This window comes from Hylobates moloch, unplaced genomic scaffold, assembly GCF_009828535.3.
Source record: "Hylobates moloch isolate HMO894 unplaced genomic scaffold, HMol_V3 SCAFFOLD_9, whole genome shotgun sequence".
NCBI classification, from domain to species: domain Eukaryota; kingdom Metazoa; phylum Chordata; class Mammalia; order Primates; family Hylobatidae; genus Hylobates; species Hylobates moloch.
Window position 1 is genome coordinate 100501926 of NW_026652284.1, and position 26208 is coordinate 100528133.

The 26208-nt window shown below is 35.7% G+C and overlaps 1 protein-coding gene across 1 annotated transcript in view; it reads left to right on the plus strand.

Annotated features, from left to right (window-relative positions):
• The window catches only part of COL14A1 (collagen type XIV alpha 1 chain), a 314618-nt gene that overhangs the window by 198904 nt on the left and 89506 nt on the right, over positions 1-26208 (plus strand). The window contains exons 28-35 of the mRNA XM_058443680.1: positions 7100-7223; positions 7425-7568; positions 8912-9076; positions 9688-9726; positions 9892-10030; positions 12315-12457; positions 14403-14512; positions 18435-18593. Coding sequence (XP_058299663.1) covers positions 7100-7223; positions 7425-7568; positions 8912-9076; positions 9688-9726; positions 9892-10030; positions 12315-12457; positions 14403-14512; positions 18435-18593 — 1023 coding nt within the window. The remainder of the gene's footprint in view (positions 1-7099; positions 7224-7424; positions 7569-8911; positions 9077-9687; positions 9727-9891; positions 10031-12314; positions 12458-14402; positions 14513-18434; positions 18594-26208) is intronic.

Below are 26208 nucleotides of genomic sequence, written 5' to 3' on the forward strand. Positions count from 1 at the left end.
ATGATAAAATAATCTGTGCATTGGCCGGGCGCGGTGGCTCACACCTGTAATCCCAGCACTTTGGGAGGCCAAGGCGGGTGGATCACGAGGTCAGGAGATCGAGACCACAGTGAAACCCCATCTCTACTAAAAATACAAAAAAAATTAGCTGGATGCGGTGGTGGGTGCCTGTAGTCCCAGCTACTCAGGAGGGTGAGGCAGGAGAATGGCGTGAACCTGGGAGGCGGAGCTTGCAGTGAGCCGAGATCGCACCACTGCACTCCAGTCTGGGCGACAGAGCAAGACTCTATCTCAAAAAAAAAAAGAATCTGTGCATCAAATCCCATGACTTGCAATTTATCTCTCTAACAAACCTGCACATGTACCCCTAAACCTAAAAGAAAAGTTAAAAAAACAAGAGAAAAGGGACAGAGACGGATATACACAGGCAAGCACATAGATTCACAAGGTAGGGATATAAGCTATGAAAACAGAGTGATGTGATTTAAAGATGTCAGGGGATTACTCTAAATTGTGTGTGACAGTTATTTTAAATTGTATGGTCAGCAAAGACCTCTTTGAGGAGGCGCCTTTTGAACTGAGGTGTGAATGATGCAGACTTGAAGATCTGAGAATAGAATTTCCAGACAGAGAAAATGATAAGTACAGAGGACCCAAGGTGAGAATGAGTTTTGAAACTTCATACACCAAAACTTGTGGCTAGTATATAGTAGGTGAGAGTGTGAGGATAGAACAGGTGGAAGAAGCAGGCAAAAGCCAGATCATCTTGAGTCTTGTGGACCGTCAAAGGAGTTGAGTATCATCATAAATGCAACTGGAAGTCACTGGAAGGTTTTAAGGAGAGCCAAGATCCGATATGTTTCAGAAAAAAAGATTACCCCAACTGCTTTGTGGCATGTGAATTACTAATAAGGATAAGAGTGGAAGCAGATAGACCAGTCAGGAAGATGCTCTCATGGTCCAGCAGAGTGATCATGGTGGCCTGGACTAGGGTGGTAACAATGCGGTGCACTGAAACAAATGGATTTGGAATATATTGTGAAAGAATGGCTAAGAAAATGTGGGCACAAGAAGTACCATAAGAGGATAATGGATACTTTGCAGAAACCATACAAGACAGAAGAGATTAGGGTCCTATTTTTAGCCTCCTTAAACAAAATAACTGTCAGCCAAGAATTCTGAATCCAGCAAAACTAAGTTTTATAAATGGAGGAAAAATAAAGTCATTTTCAGGCAAACAAATGGTGAGAGAATTTGTCACTACAAAACCAGCCCTATAAGAAATGCTAAAAGAAGTTCTAAATTTGGAAACAAAAGGTTGATATACATCAGAATATAACCTCTTGAAAGCATAAAACTCATAGGGCCTATAAAACAATAACACAATTAAGAAAACAAAGTACTTAGGTAACAACATGGTGACTGGAACCGTACCTCACATCTCAATATTAATGTTGAATGTAAATAGCCTAAGTGCTCCACTTAAAAGATTCAGATTAGAATAATGGATACAAAATCACAAACCAAATATTTGCTGTCTTTAAGAGACTCACCTAACATGTAAGGATTTGTATAAACTCAAAGTAAAGGGGTAAAAGAAGATATTCCATGCAAATGGAAACCCAAAGCAAGCAGGAGTAGCAATCCTTATGTCAGATAAAACAGACTTTAAAACAACAACAGTAAAAAAAAAAAAAAGACAAAGAAAGTCATTATATAATGATAAAAGATTGTTCCAACAAGAAGATATTACAATCCTACATTTATATGCACTTAACTCTGGAGCTCCCAGATTCAGAAAACAATTACTACTAGACCTAAGAAGTAAGACAACAACACAATAATAGTGGGGAACTTTAACACTCCACTAGCAGCACTAGACAGATAATCAAGACAGAGAGTCAACAAAGAAACAATGGACTCAAACTACACTCTAGAACAAATGGACCTAATGTGTATTTACAGAACATCCTATACAAGAACTGCAGAATATACGTTCTTCACATCGGCATATGGAACATTTTCCAAGCTAGACCATGATAGGCCACAAAACAAGTCTCAATAAATTTTTAAAAATCAAAGTCATATCAGGCATCTTCTCAGACCACAATGGAATAAAACTAGAAATCAACTCCAAAAGGAATCCTCAAAAGTATACAAATACATGGAAATGAAACAATTTGCTCCTGAATGATTTTTGGGTTAATAATAAAATCAAGAAGGAAATTTAAAAATTATTTGGAATGAAAGATAATACTTACACAAGTTGTCAAAACCTCTGACATACAGTAAAAGCAGTTCTAAGAGGAAAATTTATAGCACTCAATGCCTAAATCAAAAAGTCTGAAAAAGCACAAATTGGCAACCTAATGTCACACCTCAAGGAACTAGTGAAACAAGAACAAACCAAATCCAAAGCTAGCAGAAGAAAAGAAATAACAAAAATCAGAGCAGAACTAAATGAAATTGAAACAAAAAGCAATAAAAAAGATCAATGAAACGAAAAATTGGTTCTTCGAAAAGATAAACAAAATTGATAGACCATTAGCTGGATTAACCAAGAAAAAAGAGAGAAGGTTCAAATAGTCTCAATTAGAAATGAAAATAGAGACATTACAACCAACACCACAGAAATGCAAAAGATTATTCAAGACTATTATGAACACCTCTATACATAGAAACTACAAAATCTGAAGGAAATGGATAAATTCCTGGAAACAACAACTCTCCTAGATTAAATCAAGAATAAACTCTGAGTAGACCAATAACAAGCAGTGAGATTGCATCAGTAATTTACAAAAAATTTCCAAAAAAAAAAAGGCCCAGGGCCAGATGGATTCACAGATGAATACTACCAGACATTCAAAGAAGAATTGGTACCAATTCTGTGGAAACGATTAGGTTGGTGCAAACCACAATTACTTTTGCACCAACCTAATATTCTAAAAGATTAGAAGAGGAATTCTCCCTAAATCATTCTGTGAAGCCAGTATTACCTGATACAAAAACCAGTAGAGGACACAATGAAAAAGAAAATTACATGCCAACATCCCTGGTGAACGTAGACACAAAAATAATCAACGAAATACTAGCTAAACAAATCCAACAACACATCAAGAAGATAATACACTGTGATCAAGTGGATGTCATCCCAGGGACACAGAGAGGGTTTAACATATACAAGTCGATAAATGTGATACATCACATAAACAGAATTAATAACAAAAACCATATGTTCATCTCATAGATGCAGAAAGCATTCAATAAAATCCAGCATCCCTTTATGATAAATACTTTCAACAAACTAGGAATAGAAGGGACATACCTCAAAATAATAAATGCTGTATATAACAACCTCACAGCCAAAATCATACTGAATGGAAAAAAGTTGACAGCATTCCTTCTGAGAACTGGAACAAGACAAAGATACTCATTTTCACTGCTTCTATTCAAGATAGTACTGGAAGTCCTAGCCAGAGCAATAAGGCAAGAGAAAATAATAAAGGGCATCCAAACTGGAAAAGAAGAAGTTAAACTATTACTATGTGCCAATGATATGATCATATACCTAGAAAACTTCCTAGATTTGATAAACAAATTCAGTAAACTCTTAGGTTACAAATCAGTGTATACAAATCAGTAGCACTGCTATACACCAACGATCAATTCTCAGATAAGAGATAAGGCCTGAGGATCAAATCAAGAACATAATAGCTTTTACAATAGCTGCAAAAAAATAGACATACCTAGGAATATATTATACTTAACTAAAGAGATGGAAATTCTCTTCAACAAGAATCACAAAACACTGCTAAGAGAAATCAGAGATGACACAAACAAATGGAAGCATCCCATGCTCATGGATTGAAAGAATTCTTATGAAAATGACCATACTTCCCAAAGCAATCTACAGATTCAATGCAATTCCTATAAAAATACCAACATCGTTTTTCACAGAATTAGAAAAAACAATCCTAAAATTCATATGGAACCCAAAAAGAGCCCAAATAGCCAAAGCACTCCTAAACAAAAAGAAAAAAATCTGGAGGCATCACATTACCTGACTTCAAAGTATACTACAAGACCATAGTTACTAAAACAGCATGGTACTGATATAAAAGTAAGCACATAAACTAATGGAACAGAAGAGAGAACCCAGAAATAAAGTCAAATACATACAACCAACTGATCTTGGACAAAACATTCAAAAACATAAATTGGGGAAATGACACCCTATTTAATAAATGGCACTGGGAAAACTGGATAGCCACATGTAGAATGAAACTGGATCCCTACCTCTCACCTTATACAAAAATCAACTCAAGATGGATCAAAGCCTTAAATCTAAGACCTGAAATGATAAAAGTTCTAGGAGATAACCTGCGAAAAACTCTAATGGACATTGACCTAGGCAAGGAATTTATGACTAAGACTACAAAAGCAAATTCAACAAAAACAAAAATAAATAAATGGTACCTAATTAAATTAAAAACCTTCTGAACAGCTAAAGAAATAATCATCAGAGTAAACAGAAAACCCAAGAATGGGAGAAAATATTTGCAAACTATGCATCTGATAAAGAACTAATATCCAGATCTACAAGAAACTCACACAAATCAGCAAGAAAAAAACAAATATCTCATCAAAAAATGGGAAAATGGCATGAATAAACATTTCTCAAAAGAAGATATACAAATGGCCCACAAACATATGAAAAAATGTTCAACATCACTAATCCTCATGGAAACGCAGATTAAAACCACAATGAGATACCTCCTTGCCACTGTAAGAATGGCCATTATTATAAGTCAAAAAACAGTAGATGTCGGTGTGGATGTGGTGAAAAGGGAATATTTATACACTGCTGGTGGGCATGTAGTTTAGTACAACCCTTATGGAAAACAGCGTGGAGATTTCTTAAAGAACTAAAAGTAGATTTACCTTTGGTTCCGGCAATCCCGGTACTGGCTATCTACCCCAAGGAAAAGAAGTCATTATGTCAAAAGACACCAGTAAACATATGTTTATTTTAGCACAATTCACAAATGCAAAGATATAGAACCAACTTCAGTGCCTGTCATCCAATGAGTAAAGAAAATGTTATTTATATATGTAAAATATATATATATTACACAAACACACACCATGGAATACTACTCAGCCATAAAAAAGAACAAAGTAATGTACTTTGCAGCAGCTTGAATGGAGGCCGTTATTCTAAGTGAAGTAATTCAGGAATGGAAAATCAAATACTGTATGTTCTCACTTTTAAGCGAGAGCTAAGCTGTAGCTACACAAAGGAACACAGGATGGTATAATGGACTTGGAGACTCAGAGTGGGGAGGGTGGAAGGTGGGTGAAGGATAAAAAAACTACATACTGGATAGAATGTACACTACTTGGGTGATGGTTGCGCTAAAATCTCAAACCTCACCACTATACAATTCAACCATGTAACCAAATACCCTTGTACCCCAAAAGTATTGTAAATAAAAATAGGTTCCCCACCCTGTGTCCAAGTGTTCTCATTATTCAATTCCCACCCATGAGTGAGAACGTGCGGTGTTTGGTTTTCTGTCCTTGCAATAGTTTGCTCAGAATGATGGTTTTCAGCTTCATCCATGTCCCCACAAAGGACATGAACTCATCCTTTTTTATGGCTGCATGGTGGAGGTAAGGGGGAGGGATAGCATTAGGAGATATACCTAATGTAAATGATGAGTTAATGGGTGCAGCACACCAACATGGCATATGTATACATATGTAACAAACCTGCACATTGTGCCCATGTACCCTAGAACTTAAAGTATAATAATAAAAAAAAGAAAATAAAAATAGGTTATTAAAAAAGAGGAGAATAGATAACACGCTGAGGCATGTCAGAAAGATGGAAATTTCCTTTGAATTGGAGGAGACTTTTAAAAATGGTGACATGTCCAGTAGACTGATGAACTGGTAGCAGCTTAAGGCCCATTTAAACAAAGAAAGCACTTGAAAGATGCTATCTTTACTTCTTACATCATAATTCTGAAAAACAAATAAAAAACAATTAATTAAAAATGATCCAAAAGTTCCACAGGAATAAAAGCAAGTTGTAAGAACTGAAACCAGAAAGCTTTGTATAGTAGTGGTTAAGAACATACATTTTGACATAGAATAGACCTAATTCAACTGTTGACTCTGCCAGTGACCACTCTTGTGATGTTGTGCAAGTAACTTGTCTTTTGCAGCTCAGTTTCCTCAAGTGTAGAGTGATTAGAATAGTAGTAATTACTTCATAGGTTTGCTTCATAAGGAAACATTTGTAAAGAGTCTAACTCTGATTCTCAGACATTTGTCAAGTTACTAAGCTTAGGCTGCCATTTTTAGACTGTCAAATGAGGTGGCAAAAATCCTACATGCTTGAAAGATTTTTTTAAAAACTACTTTCTGAAAGTACTTAGAGACACATGCACTCCTATGTTCATTGCAGCACTATTCACAGTAACAAACATGGAATGCCCATCAATGGTGGGCTGCATGAAGAAAATGTGGTGAACATACAGCAAGAAATACTATGCAGCCATGAAAAAAGAACAAAATCATGTTCTTTGCAGCAACACGGGTGCCTCTGGAAGCCATTATCTTGTGCAAATTAACACAGAAACAGGAAACCAAATACTGCAGGCTCTCACTTAGAAGTGGGAGCTAAACATCGAGTACACATGGACAGAAAGATGGGAACAATAGACACTAGGGGCTACTAGTAGGGGGAGAATAGAAGGAGGCTGAAGGTTGAAAAACTACCTATTGGGTACTATGCTCACTACCTGGGGGACAGAATCATTTGTACACCACATCTCAGTGACATGCCATTTACCCATGTAACAAACCTACACAATGTACTCTCTGAATCTAAAATAAAATTTTTAAAAAAGAAAAGATGTCTTTAATTTGTCTTCAAATTTGGTATGTAACTTGTGTGAAAGAAATTTTAATCCAAGGAGATTTTGCAGTGAGATAATGAAGAAATTAAAACGACAGGTGATACCGTGCTATTGCTCTCTGACCCAGTGGAAGTCTACATATGTGTAAAAATGAATACACCTTCTCTCTCCAGGTTGCAATGGTTCAGTTCACTGATGACCCCAGAACAGAATTTAAACTAAATGCTTACAAAACCAAAGAGACTCTTCTTGATGCAATTAAACACATTTCATACAAAGGAGGAAATACCAAAACAGGTATGACCAAAAGAAGCCCAGCTAAGGCTCAAAGTAATTCATTATTAGTAACTACTGAAATGACCTTCTGTTTTAAGGCATAGTAATTTTTTTAAAGATTATTTTTTTCATTAATTTAAGAACTTTGTTCCCACCCTTTCCTCTCCAGAAAAACAAAAATGGGAGAGAGTGAAATCAAACTGTTGCCTTTCTTTGTTTCAGGAAAAGCAATTAAGTATGTTAGAGATACCTTGTTCACTGCAGAGTCAGGTACAAGAAGGGGCATCCCAAAGGTTATTGTGGTTATAACTGATGGAAGATCACAAGATGATGTGAACAAAATCTCCAGGGAGATGCAATTAGATGGTAAGATATGTAAACAATAATGGCTACCAAATGTAATGTTAGAATTCTTATTTTCTAAATACAAATTTATAGGCTATATCAGCATTACTTAAATGTTTTAAAATATTTCTTCATATTAACTAGACAGTGTAATTTTTAAAATACTTTCTGGTATACAAATTTGTAATTGTACTGTTTTGTTAGAGAACATAGGTTATTTTCTCTAACACTTTTGTTACCTACAGGATGCCCTTTATACGGAACTCTAGCAATTAAGTACTGAAAGAAAAGGACCAGGGAAAGAACCTTATTGCAGAAACTCCTTAGCCTCTTAATCATACCAAATGCCCATCAATGATGGACTGGATAAAGTAAATGTGGCACATATACACCATGGCATACTATGCAGCCATAAAAAAGAATGAGTTCATGTCCTTTGCAGGGAAATGGATAAAGCTGGAAACCATCATCCTCAGCAAACTAACACAGGAACAGAAAACTAAACACCGCATGTTCTCACTCATAAGTGGGAGTTGAACAATGAGAACACATGGACACAGGGAGGGGAACATCACACACTGGGGCCTGTTGGGGGTTGGGGGCAAGGGAGGGAGAGCATTAGGACAAATACCTAATGCATGCAGGGCTTAAAACCTAGATGACAGGTTGATAGGTACAGTAAACCACCACGGCACATGTAACAAACCTGCATGTTCAGCACGTGTATCCCAGAATTTAAAGTAAAAAATTTTAAAAAAGAAAAAATATTGATTAAATGTGTATGTGTGTATATATATATATATATGGACCAGGGAAGGAACCTTATTACAGAAATTCATCAGCCTCTTAATCTGTAAAATACGGATTCTCACAGGACTGCTGTGAAGATTAAATTACATAAGTTATGGCAAATAGTAGTTCTATTTACTTGCCAGGCATTGAATGGTGACTCACCTTAGGTTGCTAGGCCTATTAATGTCTCAGTTTGTACTTTTGACACTGAGATAAGCTCAGTGTCTCTGTTTCAAGTATATTTCATACCATAAATGTTAAAGTAACTTTTAAAAATATGCAACCATAGAGATATTACTCAAATGCAAACTATTTTGTCTCAGGCACAATTTGGGGCCTTGGTCTTCTTGGGTTTCTTTAAAATGGAAAATCTCTTTAGGGCATGACGGAATCATTATCACATAATGAAATATATACATGCAGAACTCCAATGAACCGTAAAGAATGAATTATACACCCCCATGGGCCTTCCTAAATAAACGTATTTTAAACAGTTGGACGTGTCTTATATTACATTATTTGTGTTTTGTACAATTTAAAGTAATCAGAAATCTGTTCTCTGTCTGCCACAGGCTATAGCATTTTTGCAATTGGTGTGGCTGATGCAGATTACTCGGAGTTGGTTAGCATTGGCAGTAAGCCCAGCGCACGCCATGTCTTCTTTGTGGATGACTTTGACGCCTTTAAGAAAATCGAAGATGAGTTAATTACTTTTGTCTGCGAAACCGCATCAGCAAGTTAGTTCTTTGGAATTTGTACTTACTCATGTTGCTTAACGGTTGAAATATTTGACACTGGTTAAATAATGAGTCCCATCTTGATCTGAGAATAGAATATTGACTTCCAGTGCTGCTTGTTGTATAGACATTAAGTTTTATGGCTTTGAGCATATGGAAGTAAACCTCCCCTCCTCTGTTTAGAGTTTAGATTGATAAAAACCTTCCCTAATCAGATGACAGTCTATGTTTAAAAGCAACTGTGCTTGAACAGATGTAGTAAATAATTTTCAATGTATTAAGAATGTATTAAGATGTAAAACGTATTGAGAATTCTCATCTGGGCAACACATTACAAGGGAGATGTGTCCCAATACATGCTCTCAGGTGATAACCATTGATTTTAATGAACCCAGGAGAGAAGGAAGCTGTGGCCCTTTAGTTGTAATAAGGGACATTAGCACATTTCAATCTTTATGAAACCACAGAAAACCGTAGTCACATTTGATTTGGATTCTCTCCACAATCAACTTCTGGAAAGATTGTATTAGTTTCCTGTTCTCAGGACAGGGAAAGAGTATGTTTGTGAAATATCCGAATTAGAATTTTATTTTGTTTGTTTGGTTTTCCAGCCTGTCCAACGGTACACAAGGATGGCATTGATCTTGCAGGTATGCATTATCACAATCTTTTCAAACAAATATATTACATGCCTTACCTTTGGGGATGGGGTTTCTGTTTTTGTTTTTAAATCCTTAATAGAAAAATATTAAAATTTAAAATTCTAAAGTGCCATATTCCTTATGTTTATTCTTTTTCTACTTTTTTTTTTTTAGGATTTAAGATGATGGAAATGTTTGGTTTGGTTGAAAAAGATTTTTCATCAGTGGAAGGGGTTTCTATGGAGCCTGGTACCTTCAATGTATTTCCATGTTACCAGCTCCATAAAGATGCCCTGGTTTCCCAGCCAACCAGGTATGTTTCCGTTGCAAGATTTTAAAGTCAATCATATGTTTATTATATCTCACTGTGAAAATGATGTCAACTTGAACTATGGGTAATAGTCCCTTGTAGGATTTTCCACGACGTTTAGAGTAGATGATATTTACATTTCTTTGTTTAAAAACACCAGACTCACACATAATGCGGGTTAAACTTTAACATCTGCTGACTGAGACAACGTACAAAAATGATTGCTGGATGCTGTGGCTCATTCCTGTAATCCTAACACTTTGGGTGGCCAAGGTGGGAGGATCACTTGAGGCCAAAAGTTTGAGAGCAGCCTGGGCAACAAAATGAGAGTCTCTACAAAAACATAAAAATAAAAAAATTAGCTGGGCATTGTAGTGTGCACCTGTAGTCCCAGCTACTCTGGAGACTGAGGTGGAAGGATTGCTTGAGCCCAGGAGGTTGAAGCTGCAGTGTGCCATGATCATGCCACTGCACCTCAGCCTTGGTGAAAGAGCAAGACCCTGTCTTAAAAAAAAAAAAAGTTGATACTTATATAGCACTACTACCAGCCATCTTTCTAAATGCTTATGTACACTAACTCACTCAAACCTCCAAACACCTCTATGAAAGTAGATTCTATTATTATCTAAATTTTACAGATAATGAATCAGAAACACAAAGAAGCTAAATGACTTGAGTGAGCTCACATAGTTAAATGGCAATGTTGAAATTTATATCCAGCAAGCAAGCTCCAGTGCCCAGACCCTGAACCATTTCATGATAGTGCTATATGGTTCAAATGGCTTTTATCTTTGAGACAGTCACAACAGCAACTCTAGAAAGTTGAAGAGTAGTAATCAGGTTTATATAAAAATTGCATTACTTAGCTACTTTATAGACACATTTGCATTATTCTTGTTTTTATCTCTGGATCCCCAGCAAATTAGATGGTGTCTGTCCACATTGAGGGCAGATCTGCCCCACCTAGCTCACTCAGACTCACACGCTTACCTCCTCTGGAAACACCCTCACAGTTATACTCCAAAATAATGCTTTACTAGGTTTCTAGATATTCCTTAATCTAGTCAAGTTGAAACCTAAAATTTACCATCACAGGACCTTTGTCAGTTTATTTGCTCATGTATCTTAAATGTCTGTTACTATGTCTGGCATATAGTTGGCACTCAAACAATACTTACCAAATGGACAGATGAATTAATGAATATATAAATAAATGAATATTTATTTTTATCTGTGCAAACCAAACTTTCATTTTCAAATGCATGCTAAATTGCACATTTATTTATTCAATTAATAACTATTATGGAATTCCTACTATATGTGAAGGGTTGTATTTTTTTGCTTGGAGAAAGATTTAAAAAGTAAATGAGTAAAAGTAACATTAGTTGTTAGAAAGAGAGACAAGATGATATTTTAAGTTGGGCTCTTCAGGAAGCAGATTTTCTGGCAGAGATTAGTAGGTGGGAAGTTGATGAGGGTGTTCCCTCGTGGAAGGGAACAGCAGGGCACAGTACAGGCCAAGAGGGAGAAGTCAAGCTGTGAAGAGTCTCAGTAAAAACCTCCACCCACCCGGAGGAGTTCCTGAAAATGGTATGGCCCCTCAGAGCTGTCTCCCATTGGGTTCAGGGATTCAGGTCCTTATACTTCCTCAATGACCAGTCATTGAAAAGAGGTTTCCTAGTAAGGTGGCATGACCTTGGGAGAGGCATCCTTTTTCAGCCAAGACAATTTCTGAAGGGGGATTGGTGTCTGAAACCTGTCTGCAGACAACACTCCCAGGACAAGGGGTAATGTGCCCTTAATTTTTGAAGGTGGATCTGGATGGTGCAACACAGATGGGAATGCAATTGACTACAACATGTAGTAGAAAGTGATAATGTCATAAGTTATGTTTTACAAAAGGATAATAGATCAACATTGTTTATTATATGAAAACCTTTGACACTACTAGAATGTTCAGTGAGAAGTGACTGATTAGGTAAGTGATAAAATAGCCAAACAAAAGAAGATTGTGCAGCCATGAAATATCATGCTCTTAAAAATATTTAAGGAAATGGAAAATGACTATTAAATGGATGCTAAGAAAGGGACAAAATGATATAAATTGGACAAATGCATACATTTTTTACTAAATTTAGGTCACTTCAACAGTGATCTAGTTGGTGTTAATGGTGGTCTTTTCTGTTTTTCCAAATCTTGTGTAATGAAAATGTATTTGCTTTATAATTAAAGGAGTAACTTTTTTGAGGAAGGATACAATGAAACCTGGTTTTCTTTCTATGTTCAGGTACTTGCACCCAGAAGGATTGCCCTCCGACTACACAATCAGTTTTCTATTCCGGATTCTTCCTGACACTCCACAGGAGCCATTTGCTCTTTGGGAGATTTTAAATAAAAATTCTGACCCATTGGTTGGGGTTATTTTAGACAGTAAGTATATTTATTGAGATCACATTCGCATATACATGTATGAGTAATGTATGTGGCATGCCATCTTGCCTGTTTGTGTATATTACAGAGTAACTCACTAATCTTATGTGATGTGTAAATACTAAACAATGAATTATATAGCAGTTGATTTATCCATTTATTCTCTCATTCTTTCAACAAATATTTCTTGAGTTCCTATTTTGTGCCAACACTAGGCCTGGGATGCAGTAGTGAGGAAGGAGAAGAGAGAAAAACAGTTTTTACTGGGAGAGGGAAAACTACAGAAAGAGCAAGGCCCTTGGAGGGTCAATGGGAGGGGTGGGACCACAGTTCATTTTTTGGACATAGATATGATAAAAGTAAGATGCATATTTGATATCCCAGAGTGGATGTCAGATTGACAGCAGCACATTTAGAAAGAATTCTGGGATGGAGATATACATTTGAAAGTTGTGTGTCTTTGCTATACAAGCCATGGGACTGGGTGGGATCATCTAGAAAATGAGTCTAGAAAGAGCAGAGAATAGAGATCGCGCCACTGCACTCCAGCCTGGGCTACAGAGTGAGACTCTGCCTCAAAAAAAAAAAAAAAAAAAAAGAGCAGAGAATAGGTCTGGAGGCTGGGAAATGCCAATGTTTGGAGGTTGGAAACGTGAGGAAGAACCAATGAAGGAAGCTTCTTAACCTCGTGTTCTTGGATGTTGTACATGATGGTCACTTAAGCAGATCAACTTTTTGGTTAATATCACTGAGTTTTTTAGTGTAGGATTCCAGTGAACCTAGGAACCAAAATTTGGAGGCTATTACTTGGTGCTAAGTCAAACATTCGGATAAGGAAAGTATTAAGCTTATTTCCGACTAGTATTTGTAAAAGGATTTTTCAGTACATGGAAACTAATCAACAACTAAATATGATATTGTGGAAGCATTTTGCATTGATATTAAAACTAAGGAAAAGCTGTAGATTGAAAGGGTATACGTTACTAACTCCATATATACCTGGGACTTGAAAATGAAGAATTTTCTCAAAATGATTAAGACTAGCTTGCTCCTTTTGAAAACAGAGGTATTAATTTGTAGCATAGGAATGAATTAGAAAGAAAAATATTCGTATCTTTTAAATAATAAAATATTCCTTGTAATAGGAAGAATTTAAGATTAGAAAAATTTTTGCTTGTTTGTTCATAAGAAATGAAATATCTTGGGTGGCATAATTTGCACATCCTAGGAAAGTTGGTTGCTGCAGTGGGTTAAAAAGACAAAGGGCCGGCCAGGCAAGGTGGCTCACGCCTGTAATCCCAGCACTTTGGGAGGCCGAGGTGGGCAGATCATGAGGTCAGGAGATCGAGACCATCCTGGATAACATGGTGAAACCCCGTCTCTACTAAAAATACAAAAAATTAGCTGGGCGTGGTGGCGGGTGCCTGTAGTCCCAGCTACTTGGGAGGCTGAGGCAGGAGAATGGCATGAACCCAGGAGGCAGAGCTTGCAGTGAGCCAAGATTGTGCCACTGCACTGCAGCCTGGGCGACAGAGCGAGACTCTATCTCAAAAAAAAAAAAAAAAAAAAAAAAAGACAAAGGGCCTGGTTTCTGTTCTTTAAGATTTGATAAACTTAAAGCAGCTGTGTCTGTCTCTACTCCCAGCTTTGGACAATTTCTTCCAAGAGAGTGATGGGAATGAGAGTCTGGGCAAGGAAGTACAGAGGAAGAGTATGTGTAGGAGTCTTTGCCTCACTGTCATCACCACGTGGCTTAATCAGTTCATGTAACCAACTAAAAGTCTGCAGCAACCTGGGGACTGTAGATCACTTCCTTACTCATCACATCGTTCTAAATACAGTTTCAAAACAATAGAGGCATTGTTTTGTTTTGAGTTGAATTTTAGAAAAACAAAATTCACCTACTTTAATTATTTCCAAAATATTTTTATTTTTCTTTCAATAGATGGTGGGAAAACTCTAATATATTTCAACTATGACCAGAGTGGGGATTTTCAAACTGTTACTTTCGAAGGACCTGAAATTAGGAAAATTTTTTATGGAAGCTTTCACAAGGTTGGTAATGCTTTGTATGCATATATTCTTTATTCTATTTGCTATTGAACAAAGCCATTTAAAAAAAATTCCATAGGGCTTTGGATCTCAAATTTCAGCTGGAGTGAGAATTTCCTTTGTGCTTGTTAACAATACCCAGAGATTCTGATTTGGTAGTTCTGAGAGAGGACCCTGAAATGTGCATTTTTTTTTTTTTGGTAGGCACTCCAGAAAATAAGGGGGCCACTTTCCTCTTTGAGGAAAAATGTAGTTAAGGATATGGCATTACCAAGTGGACAGTTGCTCATTTGCTACATTAGGTGCAATGTAGAAAAGATTGCTGGTCTAGCTGGTACAACTAGCTATCTACGAGTGCAGATGAAAGCACAATCGGCTGAATCATCTTAAAATGTGCAGATAGGGATAACTGATTGCACTGATACTTTTACATATATACAAGTACAACCCATCACTGTCATCATAACAGTTGCCCTGCGGAAAAATTTTGTAAAACCTAGGTTTACTTGTCATTATTTTATTTATTTATTTATTTATTTAGAGACAGAGTCTTGCTCTGTTGCCCAGGCTGGAGTGCAATGGTGCCATCTCGGCTCACTGCAAGTTCTGCCTCTCGGGTTCATGCCATTCTCCTGCCTCAGCCTCCCAAGGAGCTGGGATTATAGATGCCCGCCACCACGCCCGGCTAATTTGTTGTATTTTTAGTAGAGACGGGATTTCACCGTGTTAGCCAGGATGGTCTCGATCTCCTGACCTCGTGATCGACCCACCTCGGCCTCCCAAAATGCTGGGATTACAGGCGTGAGCCACCGCGCCCGGCCACTTGTCATTATTTTAATAACTCAGGACTTGTGGTCTAACTATGTTCCTTAACATTTGCTTCTCAGAAACACTTATCTGTGGTGATCACTGGGGTGGACATCTACCACTATCTACTGCTTCCTTTGTATTTGAATAAACCCAGTGATCTGTGGTGTTAAGCAGTGCAGCACCTACACTGCAGGATGAGCAGAGCATTTACTAGGTGGTGTAGAAAAATGCTTTGCTTCCTAACCAGGCCCTTACTGCCCTTTTAAAGTGAGAGAAGGGATGCTGCATAGCAACTTTCTTGGCTCCTGTCTCATGGCCTAGAATGCAGTCAAATCAATCTAATTTATGCAACTTTGCTACTTTCTGTTGTTTTGAATATCGTAATTGCATACCACATAATTGCGTAAGAACGTTGCTAAAAAAAAAACAACTTTTTTTTTCTGTTTAATAGGACTGTACTACCAGAAGAAAAGGTATCTGAAAAGCACATGAGATACAGGTGGAGATTTATTAGTTCATGGCTCAAAATTGTCCCATTAGCAGCTCTTAGGACTTAACATTGTTTACTCACCAAATTCCTCGTGGCATGTTTATTTTCTTAGTTATGGAGAGTGTATTGCAAAATAGTAAAAAAAAAAAAAATTGTATGGGAGATGAAAAGCATTTGAGATTTCATGAGTGTTAAAAGAAACATTGTCATTTTACCCCAAGGTTTAGGCATGAACTTGTAATTTTCATTCCAAAGAATCCTTTGTAAGTCTTAGGTGAAAGTTAAGCTTTATTTCCTTACCAGAAGAACTCAAGAAGTGAGGTACATTAAAAATCGATTTAAAATTTATAAAGCTTCAAATTTTTAAAAGTTATATGAAGGAAGACTTCCCTCTACTTTAAGTGTTAATAAAGCCAAAAAGCCAAACGAAGAAAAAATTTCAAAAAAGGCTTCTCATGTGACAAAATACTTCATAATAGACCTATTAATAGAATATCTCAATGCAAATTCAATTTGTAGAAGTCAAATTCTATTTGTTCATAGACTTATAAATGAATAAATACTTTACCTTAATTTCTCATTGATTTTCAGTTAGTTTTATTTTTTACACTTTGGCTATGAAGTGTGGGCCCAAGGTCTTTTTCAAAAAGCTTTAATTATATAAATGGGCACTTAAGTGCAACCAAAGAAGCAAAATATCTTTGAAAAATTTTCAATATCTCCTTTTGTAAAGTAAAAAAAAAAAAACAAGCATGTGAATAACTCCCCACAAGTTAACAATTCTTGAGGCAGGGGTACTAGGAAGCTAGGTTTTCTAGCACCCAGTATGAAAATCTCTGTAATCTATAATAATGGAAAGTATTCTAAGGCTCAAAAACAAATAAGAGTTGAATTATACTCTAGTAAATGATCATAACAGAGATGTTAATAAGAAGCAAGGAATGTGGTGGGGTTTATTCCATCAATGTTTCCATACTTGGGCAATAGTTAATTCCTTTTTGAAGGAAAAGGATTCTCAAGAGTCCTACTGTTGACTTACATTATTTGTATCATGATCTAACTTAAGTAAAACATGAAATAAAAATTGGTGTAAGTCCACATGCTTTCAGCTTGTATACAACAACAAAACAAAAATGAAGTTGAACAAAACCAGTAAAATTAAAAGTAACACTATCTTAATATGAAAGAGGACATTATTTCATTGACATTCCACCTCTGCTTACAATGTGAATACACTGCTAGCTACTATAATTCCCATAACCTTGATTGTATTGCCCAAGATTGTTTTTCTTTGAGCTACCATGATACCTTACCTTAAACAGATTTGTAACTTCTTTTGGCTTTTACTTAGGGTAAAACCATTATTTGCCTATTAATTTCACCCCATAACCTTGATCGTATTGACCAAGATAGTTTTTCTTTGAACTACCATAATACATTACCTTAAACAGATTTGTAACTTCTTTTGGCTTTTACTTAGGGTGAAATCATTATTTACCTATTAATTTGACTCTTTTAGCTCATCAGTCTGCCAAAAACAAGTACTGTAGTACTCATGAGGCTAATGCCATCATAAGTTACAATGCATATATAAGCACTGAAATTTTATGGCAGAACTTGGACATAGTGTAATTATCTAGTTCATCTAGAATATACCTAACTTTGACTATCACCTAAATAAGAAAGATTTTACAAGTCCTTACAAAGAATGTGTCAACTCTGGAAAATGCAATCATGGACCTCCAGATTCTTGAGATTCTAGTTTAAGAAAATTGCACTATACACTAAGCTAAACAGCTTTATTTTATTTGAACCTGGGTTCACCAGAAAGCATTCCTTCTTCCCCCTCAGATTCTAGATCCCCTTTCCTTATCCTAAATTAAATAAATATTTTCGGCCGGGCACGGTGGCTCACGCTTGTAATCCCAGCACTTTGGGAGGCCGAGGCGGGCGGATCACGAGGTCAGGAGATCGAGACCACAGTGAAACCCCATCTCTACTAAAAATACAAAAAATTAGCCGGGCGTGGTGGCGGGCGCCTGTAGTCCCAGCTACTTGGAGAGGCTGAGGCAGGAGAATGGTGTGAACCCGGGAGGCGGAGCTTGCAGTGAGCCGAGATCGTGCCACCGCACTCCAGCCTGGGTGACAGAGCGAGACTCCGTCTCAAAAAATAAATAAATAAAATAAATAAATAAATATTTTCGAAGTGTGGTTTGCCAACCACTCATCGCACTTTGGATGATTGTTGGTGATATATCAACAAAAATTTTTAATTTTAATATGTTTATGTTCATTTTAATGTGCATTCAGAAAAGGCATAGCTAGTACAGCAGTCCTGTGATTTCAAAGATGCAATTGCTCTCGAGTTAGGCCAGACTTTAAAAAATGAATCCTTTCAAAGCCATTTTATAAAGAAGTGTTAAATAGATAAAAAGAGATGGTACTTGAATGTGGGAAAATCATGGAGATAATAAAAGTAGAAATTTTCTCTTCTAGCAAAATACATGGTGACAGAATTCCTTCTCTTCTCTTTCATACTTTGTAATGATGAATCATACAATTATATAAATTTGGTTGATATTTCCTTCTGTTTCTTACCTCCTAAAACATCTTACTTTTACGTAGCTACACATTGTTGTCAGTGAGACTTTGGTCAAAGTGGTTATTGACTGCAAGCAAGTGGGTGAGAAGGCAATGAACGCATCGGCTAATATCACATCAGATGGTGTAGAAGTACTGGGGAAAATGGTTCGATCAAGAGGACCAGATGGAAACTCTGCACCGGTAAGTAAATAAACCCGTGAAGCTGTGTTATTGTTAAGGGAGAGAAATTATTTTAAAGTATATTAGCTATTTTCCAGGGGAAAGTTTTAACAAAAAGGTGAATGGATAAATGGATGGATGAATGAATGGATGGATGGATGAATGGATAGATGGATGGATAAATAGATAATGGCCTCTTTAAATGAATTAAGACATGTACATCCAAAGCTTGTGGTAGTATGCTTCCGCTATATTGTATGGAATATGCATTAGGAATTAGGCTAGTTTATTTTCTAAATGCACTTTAAAATTTAAATGGTAAAATATTCATCACATGGTTTGGGGCATAAATCGTTTTTAGGAAAGAATTACAACTGTAAATGAACCTTATTTATATAAGCAAATACAAATCCACACAAAATTAGTGAATATTACACACAGGAAATTGACATAATCTTCTTACTTGGGTTAGATTTGGGCATTTTAAAACTAGGTTTTTGCTATCACTAATGTAAAGTTTACTCTTTAATTATTAGTGATTATTAAGTAACATACCATTCTAAGATAATATATTTTTTTACCTTACAACATGGAATTTAAATCTCGGAGACTTCCAGTTGGCAAAGAAATCACATTCCCATCACGCGTTACCCACAAAAAAAGAATAGTGCACACAGTTTTTTGTGTTAATACTGTACATTCACAGCTAATTAGCAGCATTCTCTAATTTGAGTCATTCTATAATTAGTGAGGCATTTTATTCTTGTAAACAATCCCAACTATTCTAATCTACACTTCTCTTATGTAATAGAACAATCAAGATAATTATGAATTACTATTGTCTCCCACTTTCATAAATCTATAGAATTAGCCAGTTATACAAGAACTGGTAGTTCTCAAAGACTTTTAAAGCTGAAGATCACCTTGTAAAAATGAAATCCTATACTACGTCAAATAAATAAAACAGACCCATGGTTCTAATTCCACTACTATTCACTTAGTACACAGGAAATAGTCCGAGTGGGAGAGTGATTTACTTTGGGGCACTTTGCTATTTTGGGGCATTTATCTTTGTGGTAACAATAGAAGTGAATGGTAGCAATGTGTCCCCTTATGTATAGGGGGACATTGATGCTTTTGGACCTTGATAGGTAGATGATGCTAAGTAGTTTAACACTTACAGCTGAAGTATCTTTAAAAGTTCTTTTGTTTCTACCTTGCTTTGGAGAATTATGGATTAGATGTTTAGAAAGAGAATGTAAAAGCTATGGAAGTCTCTCTTGTTCGCAGTTACAGTAAGAGACTTTTGGGAATGTTTACATGATTTTGAAAACTTGTCTCCTCCTAATGTGTGGCATTTCATGATAATTAAAAAACACACCATCTTCTGCTTAATGGAAGATACTCCTGTGATAGTACATGAAGGAATTTATAAAAACACAGAATTATCAAACTAAGGATATCTTATGCGGATAAATGGATATATAGATGGATACTTGGATGATGAATGAATAGACTCTAAGAAAGAGAAGCCAGGCTGGGTGCGGTGCCTCACGCCTGTAATTTCAGCACTTTGGGAGGCCGATGCAGGTGGATCACGAGGTCAGGAGATCGAGACCATCCTGTCTAACATGGTGAAACTCTGTCTCTACTAAAAATACAAAAAATTAGCCGATGTGGTGGCACGCACCTGTAGTCCACCTACTTGGGAGGCTGAGGCAGGAGAATTGCTTGAACCCAGGAGGCGGATGTTGCAGTGAGCTAAGATTGTGCCACTGCATTTTAGCCTGGGTGATAGAGCAAGACTCTTATCTCAAAAAAAAAAAAAAAAAACAAAAAAAAACAAAACAACAACAACAAAAAAAAACACAAAGAAAGAGAAACCATTCTAGGAATATGAGATTCTGGGCCCAGATCACATAATACTATTATTAATATTTTCTTAATTTTAGAAATAACGAATATAAAATTCCTGAAAGTTAGTAGGCGTTCACTGAAGAGCAACTATTATTATTGAAGAAAGTCAATAACACATTCTCCATCCTCCATCCCACCTTTTCTAGACTTCTAGCACTTGATTATTGACAGTCACATACTATTTTGTTTCTCTTTCATATATCTAACTTTCACTCCTCTAACCAGATTATAAATGCCTCAAAATAGAAACCGTGTCATTGTCTTTGTTTAAAACCACCCTACATCACAGTGTCTAGTCAATACTGATGAACAGAGTAAGTTCTCAAGAAACATTTGATAGAAATTAAATGGAATGTTGTCTGTTCAAATTGTATTATATCTTTTCTTAAAATTTTGTTTTGCATATATTCCATGTGTGATGTTGACAATAGTCCCATAATATATATTGTACCCTCTCCTAATTATTTTGTAATTATAATATATTTCACAATGATAGTTTTATAATTGTATTTTAAAGTATACTGTATGTAATAATTATGCTCCAAATATATGACCAACTAAATATCAACTAATTTCTTTCTGAAAGTAAAAATGCCTGCAGGTTTCAGGCCTACTGGTGATCAATCTTTACTTTTGGCCATGAGAGAAATGGAATTAAACAGAGCACTCTCTGTGGTTACTTCCAACTAGTAGTAGACAAAGGAGAATTATAGAAGTCAATAATTAAAGAGTTCTTTGTAAGGCTAGTAGGAAAAAAGTCATAGCATTTGTTGAATCTAGAAGTCTACAAAGGATTACTAACTAGATTTTCAGTCTGCCCACTTACTGAAGAATTTGATTATGTTGAAATGAATGTATTAAGTTAGATCTCAAGAATGTGATTGGAAACTCAGACTTGCTTTTTGAGGGATATTACTTAATCATTTCAGTACAAGGTAAGAGAAGTCTCAGTTTTCAATTTTAAATTTAGAAATCACAGACTGCCAATCTAACGCTGATATACATTTGTACTCTAATATCCAGCAAAAGGGAATGTATGTTTTGCAAATTCTGGATTATTCTAGGAGGAGTAATTATTATATAAGAGAGATTAGTAACTTATAGGTCTCCATTCCCTGCCAAATCCAACAATTATTCAATAAATGCCAGATGGTGGAAGTCTAAAGATTTAGTCTTTAAAGAAAATATATTCTTTTTAAACCATAATTGAGTGGAAGATAGATTAATGCATTTAAGGATACAGTAACTACTTGATAGAAATTACGTTCTTAATAAAATCAACTGGTGTTCAGCAATGCGAGATTGTATAGGCAGTAACAGTCTCTCCTGGGGCTAACCTAACAAGCAGGCTTAACTTAGCTGTCTAAATACATGTGGAATGAAAATTAACAACTATGCTTCTCCTTTCCAAACTTTTTTCTCCTAAAAAGTTTCTCCTGCATTTTCTGGTACCTAATGAAATGATTCTAGAAAAGTTTTGAGCTTCTGGCATACAATCATATTTCTTAGTGCCTTTCTTCTACCTTTGCAAATCTAATACTTAGGTAAGTATCCAACTGGCGTATATTTAGCTCCCTGCTGTTCAAACAACAGAGATGTATGAGTTGTGCTATGGAGTTGCCTATCATTTTAGCCACTGAGTTACAGCTTTTATATATAAATCAATAGTAGACTAGTTGATGATTCTACAAACACTTGTTTGAAAACAAGTGTTGTTAAATTGCTAAAAAGTATAGTATATTTTCACGTGAATTATCTATTTTAAGCTTTTAAAATTATAATGATAGCTAATAGTTATTACATCTCTGCTAGGAGCTAGGCAGTGTGTATTTTCCTGGGATTGTTTCATTTAATCCTGTAATAATCCTTGAAAGAGATACTTGCATCTTCCCTACTCTGTAGAAAGAGAAACTGAGACTTTAAGAAGCTAGGGTCAGGTCCCCTTTCAAAAAGTGAGAGTAGTGAAATAAGAGACTGTATCCAACTTCTGTAAGATCATCTGCCTTTCATTCCAGTGCTTCTTCCATTAGGACAGACTCTGATAATTATAGAATAAAGGCAGAGAAGGGAGTTTGATTTGTACCAGAGACTATATGTCCTATCTGTTCATTGACAGGTTCAAAGATTTACCATTATTTGAATTACAACCTTGAGAGCAAAGTAATCAAAACTACCCACCAAGTGTGTCTATACCTTAAAATTCTAATTAATACCAACAAGTGCAATAGCTATGAATTTTATTTTCTAATTTAATCAGTGCCTTCATGGTTTCCCTTAAATTCAATAAATTGATTGAAAACAAGTTGAAAACAATCAGTTCAATAGTTGACAAGTGGTAAATGCACAATCTTAGTTTTGTGATGGCGTCAATAAAGGTTAGACATCAAATTACAAACAGAAAATGGTTTAGTTCCTCTGTACTGTTTCACCAGTATTCTTGTGCAGTGTAAAGCTCTCTAAATATTTATATAAATTTGAGTACAACTTTACTTCAAATTATAAATTTAGTTATAGTATGTTAGAAAAAAAAATCAGAGAATAAAATTTGGCACTGAGTGGAAAATGGAGCCAGAGGTACATTTTAATTCCCATTCACAGATCAAAATGACTCAACTGCTATGAAATATTTTAATCTTATTTTCATGCTAACATTTGGCCCCAAGTGACTTGCCTTTTGTGCTATACCAGACAAAAATGTCTAACAATGAAAAATGAGCATTTGTAATTGGCTAAGTATTCCCTTGAAAAAGATTATGAAAAGTGAAAGTGGGAGGTTTTGTGTCTCTTCCTCTTTTTTTTTTTTTTTGCAAAGATGTATCTTTTATAATTTTCAGTTGGTTACAAAAAAGTTACGGAAGTAAAAAAGGGCTGCTTCTTGCATTAGTTATCTAAAGTATTATTTATTTTGAGCCACACTATCTTGCATTTTAAGGTACTCAAATATGAGATCTTTTGACATACCATCTTGTACTGTCTCCTGTATAATTTGCATAAATATGTATGTCGTTGCTTTTGGAATAAAAGTCAGAGGTTTTTTTCTGTTTTAATCAATCCCCTGAAATGTGCCTTGGAAAAAAAAAGTCCCTAAATAAAGGCTGAGGAATCTAAACTATTACAAGTGCAAACAATTATGAATAAATTTGTTGTACTCAAAGAAAAAGCTGCTGACATCATCTAACTTGCAAAAGAAAAGTCAGCCCACGTAACATTCCTGAAATTATAATATCAGCTTCATTCAGCACTTAGTTAGCATTCAACCCCTGGAATAAATAAATTGAACTCCTAAGAGTCCCAATAACTTCATAAGGCAGAAGTCCAGTGAAAGGTTTGTATGTAGACATTAGACTGTTATAGGTGGTTAGGTGGTAGATGTTTATTTGAAAAACTTCAAGAAATCCTGATGTATACGGGGGCTTGTGAAAGGCCTTTGCTTTAAGTAAGTCTTTCCATTCATGAAAATGTTTTTGCTCTGAGGGCTCTACTCAGAAATGGAAAATTTCTTAATGGATAAATGATTTGCAGACTTAGCTGAATCTATCCAATGCTGTCATAATGGGACCTATTTAATAAATGTCCCAAGACAAAATGGCATTGTAAGATTACATTGGGCTATCTGCATTTTAAACGTTAGATCAAAGATCAGTTTACTGGAAAATAAACCACAAGAAAATGGGGCATGCCATTTAAATCTCAAACAGAACTAAACCTTCAACATGTGGTTACGTTATTTAAACTTCTTCTTCCCCAGTCCTGTTCCACAGAATGGACTTTGCTATGATCATATCCCATAGCGGCAATGTGAAGATGTAATGATATATGCAAAGTGCTTAGGATAGTGCCTGGCACATAGTAACATTCATTTCTGCAAATGTTTGTTGCTATTGTTGTTGTTATTTACTAAGATTTTTCTGAATCAAAACATTTCATAGATATAATTATTGTGGAAACAAACTACTATTATATTTCTGTCCTCAATACTGTCACTGTCATTTTGATTCTACTTTTTTGGCCTTTGTATTATATGTACACCTTCTCCTTAAATCAATTATGAGAAAGCTAATATTTATTATTTATAGCAACTATGTTCCAGGCACTGTTCTAAATATTTCCTCTATACTAACTCATTTAATCCTCACAACCACATGAATAGGTACTATTATTATGCTCACTTCACAGATGAGAAAACTAAGACTCCAAGACATTAAATAATTTGTTCAAAGTAACTCAGTCTGTCAGTGGAGGAGTCAGAGATGACACCCAGGCAGTCTAGCTCCATACTGTCAGAATCCCTATGATCTTTGAAATATTTGTTGTTAGTGTTGTTGTAATTGTTTATAAAAATAAGCTATAATGTATTTTTCCAAATGTCTTAATTTTATTAGGTGGTGCAAAAGTAATTGCAGTTTTTGACATTACTTTTGTACCAACCTAATAAAAACTTAATTTTTTATTGGACATAATTTTTTTTGTTTGATTGCCCTGGACGGTCTCAGTTATCACACTCTTGGATGGTGGAGGGGAACCTTAAACCACCTAGAAAAAAAAAGCAGTGAGCCATGCACATATTTCTGCAAACAGCTACAATAGATGTATATGGGATCATGAAAATAAGATGCTTAGACTTATGGATTTGCTTTCAACATTCAGGGGTTACTTTATTGATCAGTTGGAATGAATGTTTGCACTAAGGCATAGTTACTTGAGTATAATGACAGAAAGCCCGATTTCATTCTGCTTACTGTCAGAACAAGTTACTTTGTGATAGTGCATGCATTTTTAACAACATGTTTCAACAGTACTATCTACTTGGGCATTATCATTTTTCTGGAAGATGTTTGGCGAAGGATGGGTATTTGGGAGGAAATAAGGAAGGCACCAAGAGTTTCCAGTCTTTGCTGAAAACAAAGCAAGATTACAGATTTAAAATGAAAACAATTTCATCCTTCTCCCAGATCAGTAATAGAGCACACTCTTAATATTTGAAAATAATGTAGGAAGAAATATAGTAAAAATGATTGGGTCATTAAGCTAGTGTTAGCCCTTAATGATGTTATAATTATGTTTCTGTATATTTCAACATGTATATTGACTTATCGCCAACATACATGAGTGGAGCAAGCCTGTCTAAATATTTATGGCATGATCAATGGCTTAAATAAAAATACACATAGCTTACATTCTCACAATACTGAATGTGAAGCTGTCATGACATTTGTCACATTGTGTACCGTATTTATGTGTTCCCCTCTCACTCCCTGTAAGTGCTTCTAGGTCAGGACTATGATTTTTTAAAAAATGTTTGTATCCTAAAAGTCTACATAGTATCTGGCTTACATAATGCACTGAAGAAAAAGTTACTGAGTGTATGTACAAAGGAATGAAGTGAGAATTAATTCAATAAGCCTTCCTGAGTGCTTTTTATATGCCACACATTATGATAGGTGACCTAAAGATGAGTTTGGCAATGTAAATAATTGTGTAGTGGGAGGTGTGCTGTAGAGGAGGCATATGGAGTGTTGTGTGATTACAGAGTCATTTGGGAGCAGCTGTGATGGGCTTTGTAAGGAAGACTTTAACAGAGGAGCTAAGCTTACTCTTTAGGTAGAAACGAGAGGGGAAGTTTTGATAAATAAGAGGGTTTAAATGGTAGATGAATAATTGTAGACAAAATCTTAGATCACTGTGTTTGAGGAAAAAAATTAGTTTGACATTGTTGAAG